Source organism: Bactrocera dorsalis, chromosome 4 (assembly GCF_023373825.1).
Source record: "Bactrocera dorsalis isolate Fly_Bdor chromosome 4, ASM2337382v1, whole genome shotgun sequence".
NCBI classification, from domain to species: domain Eukaryota; kingdom Metazoa; phylum Arthropoda; class Insecta; order Diptera; family Tephritidae; genus Bactrocera; species Bactrocera dorsalis.
In genome coordinates, this window is record NC_064306.1 from 70944404 (window position 1) to 70966415 (window position 22012).

At 36.8% G+C, this 22012-nt stretch overlaps 2 protein-coding genes across 4 annotated transcripts; one reads left to right on the forward strand and one right to left on the reverse strand.

Moving 5' to 3' along the window:
- Positions 1-680: 680 nt before the first annotated feature.
- On the forward strand, positions 681-16281 carry LOC105223026 (tetraspanin-9). 3 transcript variants are annotated; one of them, XM_049454584.1, is made up of 6 exons: positions 681-918; positions 10687-10785; positions 13909-14100; positions 14174-14368; positions 14429-14586; positions 15862-16281. In XM_049454584.1, the coding sequence occupies exons 2-6, from the start codon at positions 10723-10725 to the stop codon at positions 16100-16102; spliced, it is 849 nt and encodes a 282-aa protein (XP_049310541.1). In that variant the 5' UTR covers positions 681-918; positions 10687-10722; the 3' UTR covers positions 16103-16281. The 3 variants fall into 3 exon arrangements, with proteins under 3 accessions (XP_049310541.1, XP_049310542.1, XP_049310543.1); XM_049454585.1 differs by lacking the exon at positions 681-918 and adding an exon at positions 7140-7481; XM_049454586.1 differs by lacking the exon at positions 681-918 and adding an exon at positions 10094-10230.
- Positions 16282-16903: 622 nt separating this feature from the next.
- On the reverse strand, positions 16904-20495 carry LOC105223025 (uncharacterized). The gene is made up of 4 exons (XM_011200616.4): positions 19462-20495; positions 19266-19388; positions 19013-19144; positions 16904-17522 (listed from the first exon to the last, which is right to left on the reverse strand). Exons 1-4 carry the CDS (start codon positions 19753-19755, stop codon positions 17439-17441), a joined length of 633 nt encoding a protein of 210 aa, XP_011198918.1. The 5' UTR covers positions 19756-20495; the 3' UTR covers positions 16904-17438.
- Positions 20496-22012: the final 1517 nt, after the last annotated feature.

The window sequence follows — 22012 nt, forward strand, 5'->3', positions numbered from 1 at the left end:
AGTTGTCTGGCTTAAGCACATTTCCCAGTTTAAAATGTTGTAAGAGTTCATATCTTTAAAACATCTACATACATATGTATGTTAAAAAAATTGTTACACTTTTCATGAAAAAATGTTCGCCAACAATTGTTGGCCACTTTACAATATTGGAAAGTTATGTTGTTGAAGCTATACTTTTACGCTACAAAAAAAATATTGCTTACTTAAAACATGTTGGATGGTATGATCAAACATGTCTGATAAACACAAAAAATAACAAAACAACTAACGCTAAAAATGTTCGCTTTAGCAATTTTAGCGTGCTAACATTTGGGGCTTGATTTGGATGCGAGACATCAACGCCAACGTCAACACTGTCAATCAAGCAGCAAAAGAAAAAGCAACAACTAAGCGGTGCAAAAACAAATAGCACGCTACAGACAACAATGCGAGCGCTCTGCCAATGCAAGTACCCACAATGTCAACGTTATCAGAGGCAAAAGAGAGCAGCAAGCAAGCTAAACTGAAGTAACGCAACAGTCGCAGTGGCGACTATAACAACAGCGCCAGTAGCAGTGATGCGCGTCCCCCTTTGGCGGACTCACGTTGGGCATAATGCACACCTCGGCGTATAGTGGCTGCGGCGAGTGGAGTATCTCGCAAACGAGTATCTATTTATCTGGTCGACCGTGCACGCTGGCCGCAGTTGACTTTTGACGCTATCAAAGAACTTTTAATATATTCAGTTGTTGTTGAGCGCTCGAAGCGTATAGAACGGTGCGCGTGAAGCTGGCATATTTTAGCGGCTAATTCTTAAATAATTGTGTGGACATATAAAAATCTGAAAATTTGTTATTGTTTTTACGGTGTTCGATCGCAGTGATTATTGACGAGTGTTGGAGGCGTGAGTGTTGGAGGAGTGATAAAGTGTATCGAGAGGTAGGGGAGTTTAAGCTAAGATTAAAGTTGCTTGTTGTTTTTGTATAAAAAATTATACTTTCAATAGCATTCTATGAATAAATTGAATTTTATGTGAATGCAGATCATATTAATATTAAAATTATTCTGTTAAGCAGAAATTCAGAAGGAAAAAAAAACATAAAGTAGAACTATGGACAATTTTGTATTGCTTTTGAAAAATATATTGGTGCTGAATAGAGAAAATATTTTTGAAACTGTTGCATAAGCCTGGCGTAGATCCTCATCTCCTCCCTCCTCCTCAAAAATGAAATGTGTGCCTTAATTTTTCACAACAACTGGAGTAACCCCCGTGTTATAAGGCAAGTTCGAATGGATACAAGATTTTATGGGAAACTTTCTATGACAAAAATACGCTCGGAGCTTCCCTTCAACAACGAAAAGTATTTTTAGTCAGAACGTGGATTAAACACGGGTCCTTCGTTCTAGTAATGATATTTATAATAAAATTTTCAGATGAAAATATTTTTGAAAATTTCGAACTCTTATATCCCATAAAACTAAATAAAACAATTTAATATTTGTATCCTTGTTTCGCGCTTTAAGAAGCTCGATGTGAGCAGGCTTTCATTCGTCAATGTAGTAAGGCCTTCTGCTCCCGAGTAGACTGGAAATTGCTCCGTATGTGAACAGAAAAATTATTTTATTTTTAAACTGCGACATGCGAACATTACTAATCAGTTCTAATTAAGAAAAAATTAAAACAATTTTTTATTAGTTGTGTTTTCCTAGAATATTTTTATTAAATATTGCATTTTACGTCATCACACACACACGAACACATCCACACTCGCAATACAATTTTTTTCTGCACAGCTTTTGTTTTTCTAAATTAACGGATGCACTAAAGCGGATGCATCCCATCACTGTGTGCTGCATGCTGCCGTTGTGGTTACTGTTGTTGTTGTGCTAATGTTTGTTGTTTATCTATAAATATTAGCTTACCGCAGTAGCAACTGTTCATGTCGCCGCATCTCACTTAAATCACTCACATGTGCAGCTAATGCAGTTATTCCACACACTTAATAACACTTAAAAAACAACAACAAAAACAAAATAAATAAATAAATAAATACAAGTATATAAATATTTTCCAGCCCGTGTGTTAAGTATACGCCCCACTGTGCTCCCCGCCGCACGCGTTTCTTCGTGCAATATCCATTACGAATCTTTGCATGCATGTGTGTGTGTGCGTTTGTGTGAGTTGTCTTCGCTGATAAAAAATGAGCGAATCAGTACAAATGCCAAGATGCAATCAATTTATTAAGCGATGAGCGAACAGCCAAAGTGCAGTCACATCTTTTTTCCATGTCAAAGAAGCCATGCAAGTGGTTTGCTTGTATTTTTGTTGCCTTTTTTGAGTTTTTCTCTCGCATAGACGCTTTGTCAAATCGGCAACAGGTGCGGTTGATTGAGGAGACATAATAAATAAGCGAAGTTATGTCTCAATAAAGGCGCTTCAAATTTAATTAACAAAATTCAAGTAGAAAAAAGAAAAAAAAGAAGTCAATCTAATCAATTATTGAAAAAGAGGTCAGGGATTCTATTTTTAAAATACACTCTGCTGAAAATGTTTAAAATATTTGTGGAGTTCCCGTCAACAAAAACAACTTGTGCATTTCCTTCATAAATAACGATAAATTTCCATCAACTTTCACCTTTGCGGTGAAGTTTGGCATCTGCCGAATTTCGTATTTCCCTTGTTGTTGTTGGTGATCGATAAATTGCAAACAAGTCTGGTTCAATGCAAGCGTTTATTGCCGCCAAACCAGTTGCAGTGTGACACTGCTTTTCCGAAAGCAACAAAATACTTTGTATCGTACAAATAAAAGGCAAAAACAAAGCAAGAAAATTCAAAATAAAAGCAAAATGAAAGAAAATTGCAATGCATTGGAAAGAGCATAAGAGAGTTGAAAGAAAGTTGATTACTAGAATTTGCGTCAGTCCACCACAACTATTTGCTGCTTCCGCCATTGAGTACAGTTAATGAGGCTACTGCTTCTAGATCTAGAGAACCCAGTCGACACTATCAACGTCTATCAATAATTTTATAAAAAAAAGTAAAATATTATTTTTATTTTTTTATTTCACGAAATTTTTGGAAATGGTATAATAATACAAAAGTTGTTTCTAGATTTGCCCTACAAATTTGCTAACTGTCAAGATTGAAGTTTAACATAAGTTGTTGCTAGTGGTATTAGCACTAGCTACCCTGGTCTTGCACCATCGGACTACCATTTGTTTCAATCAATGCAGAACTCCCTTAATGAAGAAAAATTGGCTTCAAGAGAAGCCTGTGAAAATTATTTGTCGCAGTTTTTCGCCGAGAAATCAGAAAAGTTTTAAACTGATGGAATAATGTCTCTAGCGGAAAGATGACAAAAAGTGGTCAACCAAAAAGGGAAATATTTGGTTCAAGTTGATTAGAAATACGAAAAGACTTTTTCGACTACCGAATATTTTATGGTAATTTAGCCTTAATAGCTTTTAATTGAATAACAAACCAATATTTGCTTCTTTTTTGGGGCTTGATCTAACCTCATTTCGCTTGAGAGCGACTCTGTCCATTGTATCCTAACCTAAAAATTGTCAAGTTGTTTTTTACATCATTTGCCCAGGCCGACACTAAACAGTTGCTCATTTCGTACCCAACAACTACAAGATATTGGTTGGATGAACAAAAAGGTGAAAACTAAGATCATTTTTAAAAATCCGATCTAAAGAAAATTATTTAATTGCAATTTCTACTGGGCGGTGAGATATTATAAGACAATAACGCGATTAAAAGTGCTGATTTCAGCATTGGATGCTGACTGAACATTCGTTATGCCAAATTAAGCTGAAGCTTTTATCTGAGCACAAATAATAATAATAATACTTAAACGCAGAAAACTACCATGAAAATGTTATACATGACGTACAGACACGAGCACCCGCCAAAACAAACACTACGCTCGACCTTATTTCTACATAACTAGTTAAGAATTAAAAATTTGTTGCATGCAACAATATAATATGATTAAAAGCCATATTTGTGGTAGTTTCCAAACCATTATGGCAAATATGTAGAAAAAACTGAGCACAACAATAATAAATGCAAGAACTGACCAACCAACAAGCGAATGACCTTTCAAGTGCATCAAACAATTATCTTTCTTTGTGTGGCAATAGCGCACTTGCGCTTCAAGCCGCCTTATGAGTACGCTCTTCTGCGGTCACTTGAATGCACGCAGCGCAGAAATATTGTACGTAGTGCCGTGCCGCTAAAGACACTTGCATATTTGGACAACAAAAATGTGCTATTGTTGTTGTTGCATGCAATACTGTGGCAGCCACACATGCAGCTGCGCGTCCAAAGTGGCAGCTCCGTACATTGTCTATGATTGTGATAAGTTGACTTGACACTTGCAGTCTGAAACCGGTTGCGCGATTGAAGATGCCGCCCGTTGCTCAACGAAGCAAAAGGAACTGGAACGGTGTGTGTGTTGTTATACTTATGCTTAGCGGTCGTGGGCCATAATTGCTCAAAACAGTCGCCGCAAGAGTAAATACTCTCAATAATAATAACAACAACAATTACTTTTTGTTGATTATAAATTCTGCAAACAACGATTACAATTAGAGTACGCCTCCAGCTGAATGGAATTCCTTAACAGCACTTTTGCATAAAGTTAATTCACTCAGCTTTGAAGTGTTGAAGGATCTTCAACATTTTTGTGTGCGTACGAAGTCAACATTATTTACCGTACTTGTTTGCCTTTGAATAAAATTGTGTGTACATTTGGTGCTTGACCTATTTACGGCGGGTTACTGAAATTGCAAGGAAAAGTGTTTAAACTGCCGTTCATTTTTTATATTGATGGTAAAAATATCTTTCAGCTTTTAGCTTGACGAATATGAAAGACATAAAATATAAGTTAAGAATAGATTAAATAATTAAAAAATTAATTTAAATCTTTGGTATAAACTTCGCTGATCTTGTGAGATAGATAAGAGACAGGTTAAAAAAATACATTTCCATTCGAATGACCATTCTTTGGCATTTCTTTTTTGAAGATTATCTCTTTCAAATGTTACGTCTCGGGTGGTCCATCCGTTGAGTTCAACTTTCGATGACGAGTGAGAGCATTTCGACTGCTAATTGGCGAATGACACGCGTGATGTTTTACTTAAATGGCTGAACCGAAGCGATATTGTCCGCATAGACTTTAGACTTTACATATCCCGCATGAAAAAGTCTACGGTGTGATATCACATGATCTTGATGGCCTATCGACCACACAAAACATGAAATTATCTTCTCACCGAAGAGTTTCTCACTAAATCCATTCATTGATGGAAGTGGCGGCGTCTTGTTGAAACCGAATGTCGCTGAGATCACAACTTCCATTTCAGACATAAAATGGTCAGTTATCATGGTGCGTGACAGTTATGTTTACACCGGTTTCATTTTTGAAGAAATATGGACCAATGATAAAACCGGCCAACAAACCACACCAAACCGTTATTTTTGTATATAAAATGGCAGCTCTTGAAACTCTTCAGGTTGCTCTTTCTCCCAAATGCGGAAAATTTGCTTGTTTACATACCCATTTAACCAGAAATAAACCTCATCGCTGAAGAAAATTTGGCTCGAAAACGTCGGCTCTTCTTAGAACTTTTCAAGAGCCCATAGCCCATCACCTCGCTGATGTCGCTTGAGAAGGTCGAGAGACTTCAGTTCTTGCACAAACTGTATTTTGTATGCTCTAAATTTGAGATTTCGGCGTAAATGCGCCAAGTCGTTCCATATGTCAGTCCGAGTCGTTTCGAGCGGCGCCGAATCAACTCTCCACGGTTTTTCATGGAAACTCTCAGCTACGGTTGCTATATTGTCTTCACTCTGTGCTGGACGTGGTCTAGTTGATTGAATGTTATCCAATAAAGAATGAGGGTCTCAAGATATTTGATGGTGTTGCGAATAGTACGCACAGTAGGCCGATTATATTGACCATAAGTCGAGCGAAGAGCGCGAAACACTTTCTTCACACAACGTGAATTTTTTGTAATAAAGTTTACCAATTTTTTCAGACGTAAGGCTTTCCATAATTAAATGCCAAACAATACTGAACAAAAATAACGTGACAGCTTGACACCACTTACGCGTGATCTGCCAGAAATAGGCTTTGAAGAAAGTACCTTTACTTGGACTTCCCCCGTTATACGTCAAACTACAAAACATGGAATAAGGTGTAAAAAAATGAAAAATATCGTGGTTGAGATCACCTAGCAGGAATTGTTCGATTTACCTCACTCTAAGATTTCGCGAAACGGAAAACTGTGCAATCCAGTGGAACTCTCTTAGGATGAGTTATTACTTAATGGAGCACTAAAAAAATTAAATGCTCTGGTGGCCTTCTTGAAAATGTAGGAAAGTATAAGGCAAGACCTTGCTTATCTGCTATCAGCAAAACTAGTGCAGCACTCAACCTCTCTCAGTAACTACAATAATCTACACATATCACATATATATATATATGTATATAAGTATAAATGTGCGCATTTCCATTGTTTGTTATGACCCTCAAAGGCAGCCGCATCAGCGCGGACTAAGTCATGGCCACTCAACGTTGTTTGGAACGAGAAAATAACAGAAAAACACGACTGTTCTAGCTGCTATCTGCTCCCTTCATTGCGAATCGTAGTAGAAAAATGTTGTTGTTTTTCGCCAGCGACACTTCCCCGCCTTGGCTGGGCAAATTGCAATTTACAATGCTTAAAATGTTATTATTCCAAACTGTTATTGAGTTAAATTAGAAAATAAGCGAGTGAGCTCGGCCGCGATCAGCCGCGCTGTCGTATGAGCAACGATGGGCGGGCAACCGTACAAGCGCACAACCGGCCGGGTGGAAGCGAGTTAACGCTGCAGCATTCAGCAGCTGGCGACAGTTGGCGACTTTCGCGCAATAATTCCAAACAAACAGACGCACATATGTGTGTCGCTGTAGAAATGCGATTTTTGTTTCTAAAAATTCACAATTTTCTTTACAATTAAGCGCCGCTGTGTGTGCTTACCAGCACTTATGTCAACACACACACGTGTGTGTGTGTGTTCAAGCGAGCATATAAATTACACCGTGCAACTGGACGGTTGAATGATCAACTGAATTTTCGACTCGTCGCCGACTATGGCAGAGATTTTTCTTTTGTGACCGACCACCGGCGAGCGATCACAGACAGTCGCTGCTGACCTCTGGTCCGTCTGTTTAATCCGCCGAAAGCCGTTGCAGTGAAGAGTTTGTGCGCGCACGCGTCTTCGTTTCGCTTTATCATAATCAGCAGCCATCAGCCGCACAGTTGACTTGTGCTGTGGGCCGGGAGGGGTCTAACTGAGCCATCGCGTTTGACCATTAAATTTAGTGCCGCGGATGAAAGTGATTTGCGCTGCTCGTTTACCAAGTGTACTATACTTTACGCGTTTGCTTGCGGTTCGTGCACAGAGCAGACCTCGGTTTGAATTGCATCCACAGTTTATAATTACCTACGTATGTGTGTGTGTGTTGGTTCTGTTATTACTGTGCTGTAATTATTGTTATTTTGCGTTACTTTGCTCAAGTTCATAAATTAAAGTCAAAGAAAGCAGATTTTGTAATAAGTGTTTGAGAAAAGAGATATTACTTAAATGCTTCATGGAAATATACAAATATAATTATAGACATACATATACTATGATATGTATGTGTGTAGCTATGGATATTGCGTCTTCCTATAGAAGTTATACAGTGTTTATAACTGAAGAGAAATCTGAAAGAAACCAAACTGGTCAAATAGAACTGCAAAATTGAAGAATTATTTGCCTTCAAAGTGCTTTTGCGAAGTAATTTGAATACTTTGAACACGCAAAAGTCCCGTGATTCAATAACCTATAAACAAATGTTTTGAACTATGCATTATATAATCACTCAACTAGCCAAAGCAGTTAATAAATATTATTTCCTGCTTATAAATTAAAAAATTAAAAGTAGTTTTATGTTCTTGATTTTGAAATGCAAACACTTTCTGAAATGTATTGGTTGCGTTCAAAAACTGGTTCGTTTCGCAAAGCGATTAAATTATTTCCAGAAACCAGAAAGATTTTGTCTGCTATAAGCAATTGCACTTTGTACTTAATTTTTGCCTTTTAAGAATGCTGTTCGCCTGTTGCCGGGTAAGCTTCCGCTTTGCATTTTTCAAACGCGTGATAAAACATTAGATAATAAAGATAACAATTGTTTTTATTTTGGCATAATGATAATAATCTCTCTGCGAATTGTATTGTCCATATGCCGTGTACGAGATTGCTATGTTTTATGATTGTTTTCCATTTATGCGAGAACACTTTCCCTTAAGTCTTCAAAGGCCACTTTATTACCGTTGAAAATATAAAGAAATATATTATTGACACTCCTTAGGTTTCCAGTTTGTCATTGGAAGTGTTAGCAGTTGTTTTTTCTCTGCATTTTCTGAATAATTTTTAAGAAAATTGGACTCTAAATGGCTCGAATGTCCCTTACATTAGCTTTGAATGAATACAAAGGCTTCGATGCCCAAATTTAAGATTGTTTATACTCTGATTTAGAAATCAGTGATACAAAAGTCTGGCAAAAAATGTTAATACTAGTGAAGCTGATTTCCAGCATTTCGATTCCAGTAAAAATGTGCACTTAATTGTACTTGCAAGACAACACTTCAAACGTTTGGAGACCTTACAGTATGAAACACTGGAAGAGTTGTCGATAGTGAGGGCGCAGAACCTACTGAGTTCACGTTCACCTGAATGATGACTATTTCTCTTGACCTACGTAACACCGCTCTATAAGGACCATAACTGGTCTATGCGTGGCCCACAAGCCTACCAGATTAACCTAACCGTTTCTCGTTCGTTGTCGATTTTTTTGAAGCATTGGCTCGACCAGGGTGTGTGCTCTTGTCTGGCATTTATATCTACTTCCTAATAATTAATAAATACAATAAACTTAAAATCATGGGCATTTCGTTTTGTCACTTCGTATTTCATGCTTCGTCAGGAATCGAGCTCAATTGTTACAAAACAAATCCACTTTGGCTGCTCGACGTTGGTACCTTTTGGTCGATTCAGTAATCGCGATGAATTCGAGAAATATTGTCAAAAGTTGTCAAAGGTACCTTCACTAAGGTCTCATCTTGCTGGTACTTTAGATTAGACAAGTAAGTGAGGATACACCGTGACCTAGGGTCCATTGTGCCCTCTCCTAACTCACAACATCTTAACTATCCCCAGCAAATTGATAAGTTCCAATAAACTGATTCCTATTGTTTCCTCCTGCACCAATAGCGATTTTATCTCGTATGCAGAGATGGCTTTGAGTGCCGCTTGGATATCGCTTAGTATAATTGTACGCTTATAGCAAATGGTACTATGAGAGTAAAATTTGGCAGCAAGATGCATTCCACTTAATCAATTCACTTGATTGATAAGGATTTAAAACTGTCCAATAGGTTTTCACTGGATCAAACACCGTTTATCTGCTAGAAAACTATACAAGTATTCCTGTACCAATCCCCATCTCACATCTGGGTGTATATAACTCAAAGCATTCCTGGCGTTATTGGAATAAATATAATTCCAGCGCTCAATGTCGATATTTTTGTTATTTTTTGAATGCGTGTTGATAATTACTTAGCAAATAAATTACGCTTAGGTTGACTATATAATACTGAATTAGAACCCACTTGCTTTCAGCAACGGTCTTAGAGATAACTGCTACTTACTGCATATCTTATAAATATCGCAACGCTGACCTATTCAAAGTGATATGAGAGAGTAGTGATTTGTTAACGCACAGCAAGATAAATATTATATCAAATGCGGCTAATCTGCTAGTCTGCGCTGAAATAGTTCGCAGTCACGTAAGTGTAAAAGCGCATATTATCAGCTTAAAGCGTTTGATTAGATCATGAGATAGCTACATAGTTTGCAAATATAAATGAAAATGTAGACATATGCGTACTATCAGCGTAATAGGCGAGCTAAGCTGAGGTAATCGTAAGCACATGAGCTCGCTATCTGCACTAAGCACGCCTCCGACAACACCAACACCCACAAAGCGTTTTCGTGTCATACAGATTATGTAATAAAATATATAAAAATGTATAAATTTAAATTTGCTATCATAGACAGAATGCAGTACAGACCCCTAGTTTTCGCTGAACGGAAGTAATTTTTTACTATTATCGTATTATCTATTGTGGCATACACTCTCAAACATATAGGGCGTAAGTACTCCTCTGTTTTAGGGTGTCATCTACGTAAGTTCTAAATTCTATAAATTCGCACATAAATTTGCATTTGTTTGCATGTAAGTGGCAGCTGCTGCATCGCAGCGGAATCGCAATTATGATTTGTTTATGTTTTATGGGTTAATTTATGGTGAGTTGACCTTATTCTGATTGCTTTAGCTCACTTACGTGTGTGTGGCATCAGCGTTAATATTTGCGAGGAATTTATACTGCTGATGACGGAATTTATGTAATAGACTTACTTAAAACTATTATTTAGCGAATATACTGAGCGAGACAGATTATTTAATAGTGAATATGAGCAGATAAGTAAAATTCCTAATTTATTTTAAGCCTTATCTAAAATTGAACGCAAACAATTTTTTCTTTCTCTTCAGCAGTTTATCATATAATCTTTATAATTCAGAATGAATTATCATCTTTTATTTTCAGCTATATAAATTGAACAGATAAAACCACTTATTCAAAATGGGAAATGCAGGATACACATGCATTCGAAGAACATTCTGTTGGCTCAATATAATATTATGGGTAAGTTTACTGAAGAAATTATGAAATTATCACAGTTCAGAAAGAATTCATTTTATTGTAATGCTGTGTGATCTACATATAAACATTTCGGTCTTGGATGTTTTTTTGTGTTTCTGTTAATGCTCTCTGAAGCTTATGGTATCTGTGGGATTGCGGCGTATCCAACGATTGAGAGATATGGTCTTCGCGCTGCCTCAATAAATTTTTGGATTGGTTAATTTGCAGTCAGGCGACATTTTTGTAACCTTGCTATAGTCTTCCTAAGAGTATGACCTATCCAGCGCCATTTTCGTTTCTTTACTTGCTAGACTATGGTATCTACACAGATAAGAACGCTACAAAATAAAACAAAAACAGTTTGGAATAGCAATGAAATTATTTATTCCTGTGAAAGTATATAGCTATTTTGTATGGAACTCGATTTCTTTTTCATGGCCACCACGGGCACGTTTGCAGAAGTCCAGACGCTGAACCCAATTTTCGACGGTTTTCAAGTATAAATCGACCGATATTGCTGCAATTTCATGTTCGATATTCGTACTAAGTTCATCAATCGTCGATGGCTTGTTGGCATAAACCATAGTCTTGAAGTAACCCCTCAGGAGATAGTCTAATGTCGTCAAATCGCACGACCGAGGGTGACAATTGACTGGGCCTTTTCATGATAAATATGAAATCGATTGTGATATTCGCTGTCTGGCTTGTGGAGCCGTGGACCCACATTTTTTCCAAGTCCATATTATCCAATTTGAGGCAAAAATATTAGGTTGACATTGAGTGGTAGAAATTTACCATTCTCAGTAACGTGCCGGTCTTGATCATCACGGAAGAATTACGGACCAATAAACGGCCAGCCCATAAACCGCCACAAACCGTAATTTTTTGGGATGCAATGGTGACTCATAGAGTACGTGTGGATTGTTGCCTGACAAATAAGGCATATTTTGCTTATTGACGAAGCCATTCAGCCAAATGAGTCTCATCACTGAAGATGAATTTTAGATGAAAATCCGGATCATTTTCAATTTCTTGCTCAGCCCAATTCACGAATATACGACGATTCTGGTGGTCAAGCGACTTCATTTCTCCCGTCAATTTGATCTTGTAAGGATGTCAGCCAAGATATTGTCACAAAATTCGGCACAACGACGTCACAGAAATTTACAACGGTTGAGAACGACGTGTGAGAGACTGATTTGGGTCTTCCTAAATTGATTAGCTAACTGCAGCAATATTTTCGACGGTACGGGCACTTCTTTGTCTCACTGACACGGAAATATTTTGCCCTGTTCCTGTGGATTAAAATTTTTCCACTAGACTCTCAATTGTTGATCTGACAGAGCGATCTTAAATTAGACGTAGCGCTCTTAAAGTTGAGTCCACTGACTCCGAATTTCGTTAGTAAATTTTAATAATTTCGACTCGTCGTTGAATCATATATCTTTTTATGATGAAATGGTAAATCTTATTGAAGAGAAATGTCAAAAGAGCGCGAAAAAACATGGCGACGTTTGCTGTTTCTAAGGGTCTACTATTGAAATACCCGTCATATATTCGCTATTGTATTTGGATTAACTTTTAATAAGTAGTCACTTCTTCTCTTTTGGTTTTATTCCTATTTCGAAATTTAAAGAAAGCAATTGACTTATGATAATATCCAAAACAACAGGATGGGTTAGGCCACTTAAGTAAAAATGATTCCTTATATCCTTTATATTATGCCATTTGACAAATTCTGTAGAGTTGTCAATCTTTGGCCGCATAAAAATCGAAGCCCGTTTGGGTTACGTGGACCAAATTGTGTTTGGAACGATGGTAATGAAAAGTGGTTGGTTACTTTTTAAACATACGGTTGTTAGGTTTAAAAAGAACATTAAGAAACGTACGCGTTAACCAACAACGCAACCCATTTTGCTCTCGAATTACCAGAAATTTTCCATTTTTTGTAACTTTCTAGCATCCCTACAATAAGTAAGTTCTTCTTAATGGCATTCTGTGCATTATCAGTTTACCAATTTTACTATGCTTGGACAATGGCGGTGAAATGTTACATAGATGAAAAAAATATTTAAATGTTTTATTCAGATCCGAATTCTCTTAAGTAAAAAGTTAAAGGAATACTCCTTTGCGTACACACAGTTATCAGAACTTTTATAAGTTTTATTCAGATGGTCAACCCAATTTTTGAAAAGTTCTTAGAAAATATGTGAATTTAATAATAATTAATTATTTAATAATCAATGTGGGAAAAATCTAAACATTTTTGGATGTTGTGAGATGCTGGCTACAACAACTGCAAACAATAGTCAATACTAACACTGAAACAAAAGCGAGAAAAGCGAATCATGTATCCAATGTCAACTTAAAAATTCCCATCTATTGAATTATAATTTTTTTGAGTGATGGGAATTGTGCTGACGCTCTGCAGCAGCGAATTAAATGCCGATTCACTTGATTACAGCTCGCTGGCTGAGGTGCTATTCACCTTTTGTGCGTGTGTGTGTTTGTGGTTTGAGCAGTTGCTGTTCGTCTGCAGCGGAAATTGATGTATTTTCCGATTTTCAAGCTGTGGTGTAACACAAAGTATGGCAATAACAACAATAGTGCACCAAATAAGTTAACGAAGCAGAGCGCATATGATAATGTGTTAAGTGATGTGATATGTTATACAATAGTCGCAGAGCCGCCATCAACATCATCGCTGTGGCATTGTAAAAACTTCGTAGACTGCGCTTTGTGATGCCTGTTGCTGCGAACAATAACTTTTTTGGCCTGAGACAGTTGCATTGTTGCAATGACCGCCATTGACGCGTTGCCGCTAATGAGCGCCACACATGCGAAACTGCATTTCAAGCATTTGTTTAATTTATTTTTGTAACGAATTTATTATTTCATTGAATTATTACTCCTCACAGAGCTTGAGTTGCCGAATTTAGCAACAAAGCGGCATCATATCAGGCAGACGTGCCACCACATTGACCTTAACGACTTAAAATTGGGCAAAGCTACTTTGCATTTCAATTGCCTTTCCCCACAAATAAATTAAAATGTATTTTTTTTTTTAAGTAAAAATTTATTTTTTCGCTTCATTCACTTTTTGTTTCTGCTTCCTTATCGTTTCAGCTTTGCAGTTGTGCTTTCTTGGGTGTCGGCGTGTGGCTACGTCTGTCGTACGAGGGCTATGCCACGCTGCTGCCCGATCACCAGGTCTTGAGCGCAGACTCGATTTTCTTAGCGATCGGTGTGATCGGCTTTGTTGTATCATTCTTTGGTTGCTGCGGCGCTTGGGTGCAATCGCGTTGTCTCTTGGTGTTGGTAAGTTGGCGGAAGCGGAAGTGTTCGAAATGGTTTCGTTTCAATTAATAAATCTTTGACGCTCTTTTCACAGTACTTCCTGTTGATTGTCATGCTTTTCTTGAGTGAATTCCTCATCGGTGCGATTGCTTTTCTGTTCCGCGGCGGTTTGGGACGCACCTTTGCCAACGAGTTGCGTTTCGGTATTGAACGTCATTATAATGCATCGGATCGTGGCAGTTTGATTGCCCCATCTGTCGCCGCCATCTGGGATAGTGTGCAACAATCTGTAAGTGTTGCAAATATTTTTTTGTTAAACTTTGATTGTTACTCTTTACTTCTCCAACAGTTCGAGTGTTGTGGTGTGTCCTCTTATGAAGATTGGTACGATATTCAGTCGTGGAGCGGAAAACGTTGGGTGCCTGAATCATGCTGTCGGCCATCGGAGGCGCGTAGCATATTGACGGAGGGATCTGGAGATAGTTTTCTGCGAGTTGATTGTGGGAAGTGAGTATAACGTGTCGAAATATACCAAAAAAAATATTATTTTTTGAGTATTAATTTTCGAAAATTACATCGTTTCGAGGTGACTTGATTTCTGTTAAGTTTTCTTCAAAAACTCTTAATCGAAATTGTAGTGAGTAGAATTTTTAAAGCTATGTTTAGCTATGATACTAATGGTAGAATACTAATGGTAAAACTAAATATGCATCATTTTGGTCGACCACTGTCATCAGTGTAAGACTTTTCTGGTTTCTCGGCGAAAAACTGCGATAAGTAATTTTCACAGGATTCTCTTCAAGCCAATTTTACTGCATCAAGCGAGTTCTGCATTGACCGAAACTAACGGTAGTCCGATGGTGCACGGTCAGGGGCTATATGAAAGATGCATCAAAACTTCCCAGCCAAGCTCTCCCAGTTTTTGCCGAGTTATCAAGGTTGTGTGTGGTCTAGCGTTGTCCTGATGGAAGACGAAGCCCTTTTTGTTGATCACTTCTGACCGTTTTTTTCGATTGCTTGCTTGTTGGCAGTAAATTGAAGAATCCATCGTTCGACCAGGCTGGAGCAGCTCACAGTGGATGATTCCTTTCCAATCCCATCAAACACTCAGCGTCAATTCTAGCTTTGCGACCATTTGTTGATGATCTCTTTTGCACATTATTCTCGTATTTGATTCATTTTTCGTCTCCTGTTACCATTCGCTTCAGAAATGTTTGGATTTCATTTAATTTCAGCAAAGAATCGCAGATGTTAATTCGGTCCATTAAATTTTTCACAGACAATTGATGTTGTACCCAAACATCGAGATTCTTTTTGTAGCCAGCCTCGATGGCATGGCTACTTATGTGACGGTCCTGGCCAATATTTTCCATAAATTTCCAGAACGGAAGCGAGCGAGCGATTGTTGTGCTACATGAACTGATACAGCATTGCCTCCGTAAACTCCACAAATTTCATTGGTGGCTGGCGTGGCATTCTTACCTTTTTTATACAAAAATTTCAAAATATAGCGAATTTCTTCATTATTTTCACTCATTTTTGAACAGCTGTAACTTTTTTTCAACTTATCTGAATTTAATTTTTTTGGTTATACGAAGCTTAAAATCTCACATTTCCAACACTATATGGTATGACACAATGTGATTGATGGCACTGAAGATATACGACTACAGCGAAATCGATTGACAAAATACGAAAAGTCTTTTTCGACTATCAATATAAATTAACCAATAATTATAAAGTAACTGTGTCTTAACTTTCTCAATATTTCTCTGCATTTAGATCCGAAAATCCCGCGCTCTGGTGGAGTAAAGGCTGTGCCCACTCCTTGCAAGCCTGGTTCCAGGGGCAGCTGAATATCGTTGGCGCTGTCGGTTTAGGCATTGCATTCGTACAACTTTTCGGCTTAATTACATCGATGCTGCTATTCTGCACTGTTAAGCATAAACGTGAAACTGAAACATACAAATCCTATTCGCCATCGATTGATCCGCAGACACGAACGAGTAGCTGGGAGGACTGAAGCCGACTTTAGCAGCGTGCTAAGAGCAACGATAGTATTCTTATCATATCTTATTGATTAAAGACATTTAATTAAGATATTTATATAACACGATTTGAAGCAATGAATAACGAATAGCATAAGTAACTAAAATACTTGATAAATGTATTTAGTAGTAAACAAAAAAACAAAAACAAAAAGATATGTTTAGTCATACAATTTTTGCTAACTTGTATGCAAAGTGTGCCAAAAATATTTGTTAAGTGTCTTACCCTGTTCGGCGTAGGCAATTGTAGGCTATTTATTATAAGATACTCTTTAATGTTCGAGAGCAATACTCCTTCTAACTGGAAAAATAAGTGAACGGACGACGACATTTATTTAAATCAACTGCATAAACTGCCAGTTAAGATACGTACTAGATATTTGCAACAAAAGACGAGTATTATTAAAGATCTATGTTTAAACTCTTTATAGCGTTAATCTAGTGGGTGTCAAAAGTAAATTGAATTACTAGATTTATAAGTGTACAATCGGACTTTAAAAGTATGTTTTAGTTTTAAGTAATATGCAAAGCATCAATTTGATATTAGTTGTCTTCGATTTGCCAAAACTCAAAACTTGGAAAGTGGTGAATCGAACAAACTAGTTGCATAATCAAAAAGTAATAGAATATAAATAAGTTATATCAGGTTAATTAGTTATCCGTAATCCATCTTCGTTGTGCTTTTCCCTTTTAAATGTTTGAGAGAGTAGATCACAATAGTAATGTTGGTTGGCAAGTCGATTAGAGCTTTTTTTTAATTTTATGTTCAAAAAGACTATATAATATTTAGAATCCTTTGAAGCAATGCAAAAAAGTTATATAAAAGCAATTTATTAAATAATCCAAAACTCCAATTCTTAGCCAAATAATTGCAGCTACAAAAAGATAAATTAATTTAATAAATAAATAGTAAATGAATTTAAGACTATTCAGCATACATTTACATGCAGCTCGAAGAAAAATTTACCTGCATTTTTTTAAAAAGTGAAAAAATTTCATATTACTTTACAATTAACTACAATTTTAGAATAATTATTAACTTGATAATGGTAAAACATTCCTACTTGATTTGGTTCGGCATTGATGTTTCTAAAATAATATTTTGATTACTCAAAAAAGTTGCTCAATAACAATTGAAATTGCTTGTCTTATAGAATTTATCCATCTAAACCAAAAAAACAACAATTATATGTTAAAACAACTAATAAATTATTTATTGAAAATTAAAAATACAATAAAAATAACATAAACAATCAACAACTACTTGTAACTTAAAGATAACTAAACTTTACAATAATATCGGTGCTATTTTCATAATCCAACAATTTTGCCACCAATAACATCCAGCTGTGCCGTAATGCCCTTCGAAATAGAACGAGCGATATCCTTCGGTTTCTACAAAGACATGGAATTGTTTGAAATTAATGTCAGCAATTGATTTTTTTGTTTTGGTGAGTAATAAAAATATACAACTTCTGAACGGATTTCGAATAGGTATTAAATGATTGTTTGCAGCGGAGGGAACGATGTGGTACACAACTTTCTGAATAGTGCAGTAGTTGGTTTCTTTTTTTCATGGAGAGAAGTTAATCATAGGCAATATCAGATCACAGTCACCCCCAGATTCTGTTGAATGTGATTTTGAATTTCATTAACTTCTCTTAACTTAAATTGGATAATTAGAGCTTCTAAAAGAAGAAGCAAGGTAGCTATAATAGCTGCATTTTTTATAGCATAAAAGTGTATGTAAAGATCTTTATTTTGATCGATCAGTTTGATGGCCATTATATGCTGCAGTGAACTGATTTTAACTTGACAATATCTCTAACTGAGGAATTAGTTCTCGTATACACCGACAGTTTCTCCGTCTAAATCCGTTTCCTTCTGGGTATCACCAACTTCGTGGAAAATTTTACGGATTCTAAATTTTGAAGTTGATCCGAGAAATAGTTTCGGAGATACAGCCTTGAGAACTTGTGCACTCGAGGATAGCAAGGCTAAGTGCGACGTCTTTAAACGCGTTTTTTTTTTTGAAGAAATTTGGCAAGATTTCTCGAGAAATAATCAACAGATCTTCATTAAATTTTACAAAGGTCATTGAGATACCATTCCTAAAGACTTCGAAGAAGGATTTTTTTCGATTACAACTATTAAAAAGAAAAAAATGCGAAATGTTTACTGAAATTTTAAATATTTTGTTGAAAAACGTTCCAATTTTCAGTTTTTTTTCCGTCGTCCAAGTTCTTATTAAGGTTTAAACTAAATCACGTATTTTTTCGCTTTAGATGATCCTTTAAGGCCTGCCAACGCGGGGGTTACCGGAAATGGCGTGCAATGGCCGAGTATAAAATATTTTTTTCCAAAATTTTCATAATAGTGTTAATGGTGTATGTTTGTAACAATAGAAAATTCTAATAAAATATTTCTTTTTTTAAATGAGAAAAAAATTGTTGAAAAAAGCTTTTTATACTTTTTTTTTTTATATACACAAACATAACACTTTTAACAAATAATAGATTTTTCTCTACATTTCTAAAACACCAACTGAATATACTGAAATCTCCGTTTGAATCTTTCTGATAACAAAAGCTTGGGTGTTATATATGAAAATATATAGAATTCAGAGTAATTTTATCCTTATGACATGGAAAATCTTTACCTTCAATATTTTAGACCTATTTAGCTATATTTTTTTGCACTGAACTTTTACCGATATAAGCTCAGATGCTAAGAGCTTTTACTCCACTTATCAATTTACTCAAAATACTCACATACAATGGGTATTTTCGCATTCGTAAAGAGAATATATGTATGTTCATGTGTATGAGTAAATAAATACATGTTTCTTTCTATTTCAAAATTGTCAAAATAAAAGCTTCACTTACCTGTATTAAAGCGTTAAGGAGATTCGAAAAAGCCTCGTAACCGTTCACAATTGAGCGCGCTATGCCATCAAACATATCACCGTTATTGCCATATTTCTCATGCTCACTAATGGTGTCCACAATAGGTTCCAGCTGCAGAAACCAACAAAAAGTCGCATGTACATGTAATGTTACGTATGTATGTATGTATGTAAGTACACAAGCAGCAATTTAGCATTGACTTTAATAATTGGTTTGTTAAACTCATACTCACATTGGTCAAATCGGCCACCTTCTTCTGCGTCTTGTCATATGTGCTAAGCACCTTCGACGGTATGCCTTCTTGTTCCAGATTAACTGACTCGGCAGTCTTTTCTTGCGACGGCAACAAAGAGATCTGTCACGATACAATGTGGCATTATTAGAAAAGTCGATAAATGGCATGACGGCTCGTAAGCGCATCAAGTTACCCTAAATCCACCCGAGCTGCTGCTACCGCCTTCCTCGGCTTGCGAATGCACCGTGTACTCCGCCAACTGCGCTTCGTCGACGCGAAAGTCTGGACTACTGTCGCCAGCCGTCGCCGTGTCTTCTGCGATGGGCGTGTTTTGGACGGTGCCACCATTGACCTCAAACAAAAGCTTGGTATTGTCCACTGCAGATTGCGCAAGCGCTGCATCATTGTTGTTGGTAATCGGATGCGCTTGTGTGTGGAGCACAAAGAGCAATAAGAAAATCTTCAACTGTGTCACAATAGGCAACATGTTAAGCGCTTCAAAATCAATTTGGCGTATTTAACTGAATTAAATTTAAGAAATGATATATTTACTCTCTGCGATAACTGTTGCGATGTTACAGCGCATGCGCATGCGCACGTTCAAGCACGAAAATTCGACTGAGCCGCTGAAGGCAACGGTTTTATTGACTTGGCCCGCGACTTGGACATTGCCACACACGGTAAATATATTTCGGTAAATACATTGAGACTTACATCTGTATATTCATGTGTGTATGTTAGTGACATGGTATTGCAGTTTCGAAAATGTAATGCTTTTTTGCCTTCATTGTTGTTGTTATAAGGCTATTGTAAACTTGGCTTTCAGCTGCTCGCTTGAACGCGATCACATTACTTTACTGCTTTGCTCAAACAAACACACACACATACGTGCATGCATGAAGTCGCTTGCGCGTGCGCTGTGTACCCACTGACCAAGCTTCGAAAAGTTTCGCATCCGTAACGAGCTGGAGTTTCAGGTTGCTGAAAGTAGTTGGAAATGAGGAAGGAAATGCAATGACTTGCAGTCGGCGGACAATTTTGGTGGAAGTTTTAAATGAAATTTTAATCGCACAAATATTGCTCCAGTGGCCCACTGGTCTGGTGACTGTCATTATCAAGCAGTTTGACCAAAAGTGGTCAGTCATGAGCACTATCTCTGCTTTAAACGAAAGCAGGCCATTCATGCGCCATTGTTGTCATTATCATCATTACTTTACCGAGTGAGGCTTTTTACACTCATACATATGTTGGAGTCTATATATACATATGTATATATCTACAGTTGTGATGAAATGCGGAATTCACACATGATATCTGTTGTCAACAAGTTGCGTATGCTGCAAACTATCGCTAAGCTCTCTAGAGCATCTGCTCTCTCTGCATTTTACCTTTAGCTTCTATGTAAATACGTTTCTGCAGTCTCATTCACTTACTTTATCACACTTATATTTGCTTAATATATAATATATGTACACCCAAATATATGTATGTATATATGTAAATAAATGCTCACACACAGCTTTATTTTACTATGGAGTTTGCTGCTGTTGTTGTCACTGCATATGGTCATGCAAATTGCGATTGTGTAAACAGCTGGTTTGCCTCGGCGGCATCGTAAGCGTCGGAGCCGAGCGCGAAGCTTGAAGATCATGGCGCTCATGATCACTTACTTCGTGATGATCGTGATAATTGTGTACATCGCGATCATCATGACGAACGTTTTGTATTTTCTCATGCTGATGAGTGTGTTTGTTTCGAGTATTTTGTTGCATTCATTCATTACTTGAGCGTTTTTAAAGGCTTAATTAAGGGACTGATATTTAATTGTTTTCTATTTAATGACAAGTGATGTAATAACATTTAAAATTAAAATCCGTTTTATATAAAATCATTATATTTCCACCGAATGCAAATTTTATTTAATGATGGTTATTCTTCAGGTGCCATTCTTGAAATATTTCTATTGCAGTCTTTTTTTAAATAATCCATATTTTTTAACAGGTTTAGGCACTTAGGCATGCAAACTGATACTTAGGTGCCTAAACCTTATGCAAACTGATACCTAGGTGCCTAGGTATTAATTTCTATTGCACTTTCAGACTTTATCTTTTAGTTTAAGTTCGCTGATGAGCGTGTGAGCTTAAAAGAGCACTTTTGTGAAGAAAGCTTGATTTTGCGAGCTTTATCAATGAATGCTCTCTATTTACTCTATATACAGTAAACATACTTTTAACGGACATCATGAAAGTGCTAAATTTGAAGCGACGCGGTTTGATAGAGAACTTGAAATAGATGCTGCTTACAGATCCATCTGTGATATGTTCGATTGATATATTCTTCAGGGCTTATCCTGAAATTTTTTTAACATAGAAAAAATAGTAACTGGAAAAATAAGGAAAAGCAACGATACTCATCGCAACGGTGTGCTGATTTCAATTTAAAATTGGGATTTTTTCCCTATGTGATATTCCATTTCTAACTCATTCACTCAGCGTGATTCTTCAGAATAAATCGATCGATCTGACAAATCCATCAAATATGATACAAAAGCTGCTTGTAACGTTCCGAAATCGAGGACAAATATTCATACACGACAAAATTGACGAAAGAACTGAAAGTTGACGAAGAAAAACCAAGAATCTGCGGCCGACAAACAAAACGCAAAAATTTCTCCTTGAGAACTTGCGAAGAATACTACAGGATCTCAGTGTACATTCCTCTGTTGTATACAATCGGCGAAGATT